The sequence below is a fragment of the Siniperca chuatsi genome, linkage group LG2, assembly GCF_020085105.1.
Source record: "Siniperca chuatsi isolate FFG_IHB_CAS linkage group LG2, ASM2008510v1, whole genome shotgun sequence".
NCBI classification, from domain to species: Eukaryota; Metazoa; Chordata; class Actinopteri; order Centrarchiformes; family Sinipercidae; genus Siniperca; species Siniperca chuatsi.
In genome coordinates this window covers 18,192,900-18,198,764 of record NC_058043.1, presented here as the reverse complement: position 1 = coordinate 18,198,764, position 5,865 = coordinate 18,192,900, and the positions used below count along the sequence as shown (strand labels likewise).

The 5,865-nt window shown below is 39.7% G+C and overlaps 1 protein-coding gene across 2 annotated transcripts; it reads left to right on the top strand.

Annotated features, from left to right (window-relative positions):
* Positions 1 to 1,057: 1,057 nt before the first annotated feature.
* gpr61l (G protein-coupled receptor 61-like) lies at positions 1,058 to 4,868 on the top strand. Of its 2 annotated transcripts, none has more exons than XM_044175872.1 (2): positions 1,058 to 1,530; positions 2,409 to 4,868. In XM_044175872.1, the coding sequence occupies exon 2, from the start codon at positions 2,464 to 2,466 to the stop codon at positions 3,730 to 3,732; it is 1,269 nt and encodes a 422-aa protein (XP_044031807.1). In that variant the 5' UTR covers positions 1,058 to 1,530; positions 2,409 to 2,463; the 3' UTR covers positions 3,733 to 4,868. The 2 variants fall into 2 exon arrangements, with proteins under 2 accessions (XP_044031807.1, XP_044031797.1); XM_044175862.1 differs by having other exon boundaries at positions 1,061 to 1,526.
* The last annotated feature ends 997 nt before the right edge of the window (positions 4,869 to 5,865 follow it).

Sequence of the window (5,865 nt, the reverse complement as noted above, 5' to 3'; positions counted from 1 at the left end):
CATGTTGCAAAGTTTTTCCTTTTGGATGTTGAGCTTGAAGACTTTGATCTTTTTGTATACTTGCTATTTTAGGTGTTTTCCAGTATTACAGGTTATATGGTCATTTTTTACCAATAATGTTTTTGATGTAAGAAAGTTTCAGTATGCTGCTAGATGACATTTGATTAACAGCGATATAATTTGTCTGTATGGCAGTTATACATCTAGAAAAAGATGGTGATAATGGTGTGTGAACAAATGGAAAAAACAGATAGTCTTATCTATCTAATCTCAACCTAAAGGGATTGTTTAATATTTTCAGATTTACATTCTGTGTAGCAAATAATATTTTTGATATCCCTCATTTTGCGTTACTTTGAGTCCGGATAATAATCCTGCTCTCTGACCGACCTGGAGAGAAGTAAAGATATAATTAAAGCACTTGGAGATATTTAAGACTACACTACAGATTTGAATAACTGTATTGTGAAAATCTAATCAACATAAACAGGACTTTCAAGTTCATTTTGCATGACCCTTTGGTTCTAAATTTGAGATAAAAATGTGCGTGTAAACATTATTCAGACACTGCTGATCAGATTGTGGGAAACGTACATAAATTGAATGGTGTTCCCACTCTGCATTTTTTTTACACTAATTGGCTCAAGAAGGCTGCTACAATTATAGGTCAGAACAGTTAAACATACTAGTTAAATTAACCCAGATGAAGACTTTTTGGTGCGGAGGAAATTTATACTATTACTTTTTATACTTCTGCACTAAGACCTATTTACAAGGACAAAATATTCAGGTCAATATAGAATTTTTTGGGAACCGCTGCTATGGAATACAGGTAATTGGGGTGTTAAAAAAAACACAAACATCTCTTTAGATGTAAAATAGCATGCATTTTGTTGCAGTGCATTTTATTCTATGACTACAACAGTCAATCCCTTACTTATTGTAGTCAATGGAGTAGTTCCATTTTCTAGCAATGTTACAGTTGCCTCTGATTTCAATAAATACTACTACTTATGCAAGTAAGTAAATGCATGTAAGATACAGAGGCTGCATCAGGGTGAACACGAGTTTCCCCTTTAAACTGGTGTAGATTAGGACCCAGGGAAGACTGGGCTCTGGAAGTGGGACAGTGGAGTGTGTGTCTATTTGAAAGCAAAAAAACACAATCACACACAATACAATGTGTGACTGTCACTGCCATACACTGCACAGGACAGGAATGAGAGAGAGGAGAGAGGAAGCATCATTGACCATCTAAAATCATCATGGAATCAGTGATCAGCACTTGTTTGATTGGAGATATGCACCTGTGATAAGTCTAGACCTCTGGAGCCAAAGAAGAACCAAACTTCAACTGGACTTGATAACATGGATTTTCAGTTGACTACAAATAAAACTGGGCTTCCTCTGGTTTGGGCCTAAATAAACTTACGTGGGATTTCAACAGGCGCTTTGTCGAGTCAGAGACCTGGTTAACCTGTTTGGTCTGAACTGACTGAACCACACAAACAGAGGGTGGATCATGGGTAAGTAAGTGCTGTATTTTTATTTTTGGTGATGAAAAACGAGATGGAATTTAACTTTCAATCAAAAATCAATCAATATGTTTTACCACATAATGAGATACGAAGGTATTGATATTTTTAAAATGTATATTTTTCTATCAGCACATCATTGCATACTGCAGAGAGGATGAATGTCAGGTCAACTATTTTGGGGAACAAAACTTGATTTGAATTGATTTAACTTTACCAATGTTTTCGCTGGAACAGCCTGTAACAAAGTGTACTTAAAGCAAAGTGGTAAAAATCTTTGCCTTGAAACTGCATAGACTGTGTCAGAGCTTTTAAAGATAGAGCAGGTGAAAGCTTTGATTGCCTTTTAACTTGTCAGCGCTTGGCACCCTTGACATAGGACTTGCATTTTGCCAATATTAATGGACTTATAATATCACAATACATTTTTGTCCATATGTTGAACAAAAACTCATATGCACATTAGCTTTTGTTTACTCATAAAAGCTGTCATTTGGTTGTACATCATGTCAGTATATCACATCAGTTTGTTACTCCTTTTTCATGGCTTGTCATTTCTTAGATCTTATTTGACTGGAGTTGGACCTAAAACAAAAGCACACTGGAAAACCTTAACTGAGATCACTGGTAGCAAAGAGCTCAGACTATTGAAGAGTGTCATTGCTTATTGTCCTTACAACTCTCATCTTTCACAACAGAGTAGAATGGCTCTCAAGGGGGATAATACTGATTTTACAAAAAAAAGCTAGTCATTGCTGTATTTTACTTTTAACTGTTTCCAATTTAAGTGTATCTGTTTGCACTTAAAACATGTATGCAACTGTTTACATGCTTCCAATTAGAAATTAGCTGTTTTCTGTCTTTTCAACACAGGACATCCACATATGAAAACGTCTGAGATACAACTGGAGGAAGTTGTGAATGAATAATGGCCGACAAGACCGATTCCATGAGATCAAATCGCACCACTGCCCTATGGGAGGCCAATCCTACGGTTCCTGCCGATGTGGGTGTCGTCACAAGCTCCCAGTCACAGATCAAAGACCTTTTTGGGTTGTTCTGCATGGTGACCCTTAACCTCATTGCTTTATTGGCCAACACTGGTGTGATGGTGGCCATTGCTCGTGCTCCTCACCTGAAGAGGTTCGCTTTTGTGTGTCACCTTTGTGCAGTGGATCTGCTGTGTGCCATCCTCCTCATGCCTTTGGGTATCATATCCAGCTCTCCCTTTTTTGGCACCGTGGTGTTTACTGTTCTGGAGTGTCAGGTTTACATCTTTCTCAATGTTTTCCTCATCTGTCTTTCCATTCTCACCATCACAGCCATCAGTGTGGAGCGTTACTTCTATATTGTACACCCCATGCGATATGAAGTCAAGATGACCATCAACCTCGCTATTGGTGTCATGCTCCTAATCTGGGTTAAATCAGCCCTCTTAGCTTTGGTCACGCTGTTTGGATGGCCAGCTTATGGACATCAGAGCTCTATTGCTGCAGCTCACTGCTCTCTCCATGCGAGCCACAGTCGTCTAAGAAGTGTGTTTGCTGTGCTCTTCAGTGTGGTCTGTTTCCTGGTTCCTGCAGTGGTTATCTTTGCTGTTTACTGTGCCGTGTACAAGGTTGCTCGTTCTGCAGCCCTGCAGCAAGTCCCTGCTGTGCCAGCGTGGGCAAATGCGAGCCCTGCTAAGAATCGCTCGGACTCCATCAACAGCCAGACCACCATGATCACCACCACCCGCACTCTGCCCCAAAGACTATCACCAGAGAGGGCCTTCAGTGGCGGCAAGGCTGCCCTTACTTTGGTATTCATTGTGGGCCAGTTCTTGGTTTGTTGGTTGCCCTACTTCATCTTCCACCTGCAAATGTCTCTGACTGGCTCCATGCAGAGCCCCGGGGACTTAGAGGAGGCAGTCACCTGGCTGGCCTACTCCTCCTTTGCAGTTAACCCGTTCTTCTACGGCCTATTAAACAGACAGATCAGAGAAGAGCTGGTAAAGTTTCGACGCTGCTGCTTGACCCAGCCGGTGGAGTTCGGGGCATCCAGCCATGAGGGCTCCCTTCAGGAGAACTTCCTCCAGTTCATCCAGAGAACCACCAGCACAGCTGAAACCCTGTCCAGCTGTGCCAACTCCCGTCCCAAAAACATTACAGACCAGGGGATAAAGATCCCTGGACAAATACCTGAGGAGCACGCTTAGACATTGACCAACATGAGTTGGTCAATGTCTAAGCGTGTTAATATATAGGCCATGTCAGTTTTTTTATGTTTGCGAGCCACTTTTAGTCTATCTTAAAACAATACTGACAATATGTACATTCAAATGATTATTGGTTGCTAGGACTGGGTATACCTTTAAGGTATAGACCGAAATTACCCAATACCAAGTAGTATTGAAACTTCTCCAGTCAAACAATATCTGCATTCGATCCTTTTTGTACCCAGATCTAGAAAACAATTACTATTTGTATGGTTTTGCTCATAGCCAATCACCGCAACCGTTCTTCAATTTAATGAGATGTGTGAATGGCCTACTGCCGCAGCTACAGCTAGCACCTAGCAGCTACATACAGTCTGTGGTGGTGAAGTCGAGCGCGATATATTTGACGAAATTGGCAGTTCAGCGTACCGAAAAAAAAGTATATTGAATGAAGTACTCTATTAGTATCGGTATCACTTTAAGGTACTGGTATTGGTCCTGGTATCGTAATTGTTTTAACACTACCTAGCCCTATCGGTTGCCGTAATCATTCCTCCTGTCCATACTGGCTACAAAGAGATCCCTTTTTAAAAGAAATTTCAGTGTAAGCGATGGGGGACAAAATCCACAGTCATTATTTTGTGCAAAACTCCCCACTTGATTCGGATAACTCAATCTGCTGAAGCCTTATATTATCTTCAGCTGAATTTAAGGATGGTTTTTTGCACAGAAAAATGACTGGATTCTGTACCTCAACACTAGACTTGAAAAAATGTGAACCTATCCTTTAAATACACCCAGTGCCTTTTATTGTCTAATTCAGGTAGGCTTTCTCATTTTAGGTCAAGGTGCTATGGCTGTACTGTAACATGAAATATTGAAACTGCAATAAATGTTCCCCAGTGCATATTTTCCATCCATATTACAATTGGCCTGATTTTAATGACATTTGTAGAACTGTTTTATCTTTATAAATGTGAAAATCTGGAGTGTAACTACAATAGTCATGACTGGATGGATGTTTAAATATTTTATTGTATTTAATTAGGAACCATTTGTATTACATATGAATATGAGTTGGTTCCGCATGTATTATTTTTTAATGTCAATAACAATAAATATATTCAAATATTATACTGGTGACTGACTCTGTTGAACTTTTTAAAGTATTGGATGGAAATGTTGCTGAGCAGTGGTCCTTTATATCTAAGGAACAACTTGATAAACAGCAGCACAGTGTGACTCACACATAGCACTATATGATCCCTTCAGAGCACTAACACAGTGGCCTCCGCAGTGTGAGGAGCTCTCATGAAACTGAGGGACACTACCTCAGTGTTTCTGTGCGCAACAGATATACTTATAGACGGTGAATGTCATCTGCCCATGTTGTCATGGAAATTGAGCGAGCCTGTGACTCACATAGCAACAAGGACCTTTCGGATGGATGTATGCTTTAGCTTTAAATCCTGACTAGAGTCTACTAATTCTGGCTCATGCCTGCTTTTCACATGCAGACTGATTACACAAGACCTATAAGTTCAGACAGAGGCTCATTAACATGTGAATAGAGGCTGAGGGTAAGGTAGCACAAGTCCCTGCGAATATGGACTGCGATAATAGTGAGATGGGTAAGGTGATGCAGAGATAGTGAATTTACAATGGAAATCATTACTGGGCATTGATAATGCTCTGAGAGTGGTAACAAAGTGCTATTTTATGGCCTCTGCTGTTTGTATTAGTCTTTCACAAACAGCAGACATGACGAATAAAGTAGAACAGTATGGTTAAAGCAAATAATGGCAAACACCATTTTGCTGTATGCCTGTCACTAACTAGAGTATACACTACTCTTACATAAATGTGGTTGTGTATTTAATCATTTGAGGTGAATACTGCATTAGCTTTCTTAACAGAAGGATATGGGTGCTGCATAAATACACACAGCACATACACATGCTATGAGACATTTTTATCCATGCAAATGGATGATTTTTATATCTGTCTGTGTCTCTCTTTATACTCATTCTATCTTTGTCTCATCTCATTTAATTTTCTCCTCACAAATGTCAAGCAATTAAATAATGAGACCAGCAAGGCAAATTTTACATTATTTATCCGGTATTTCAGAAT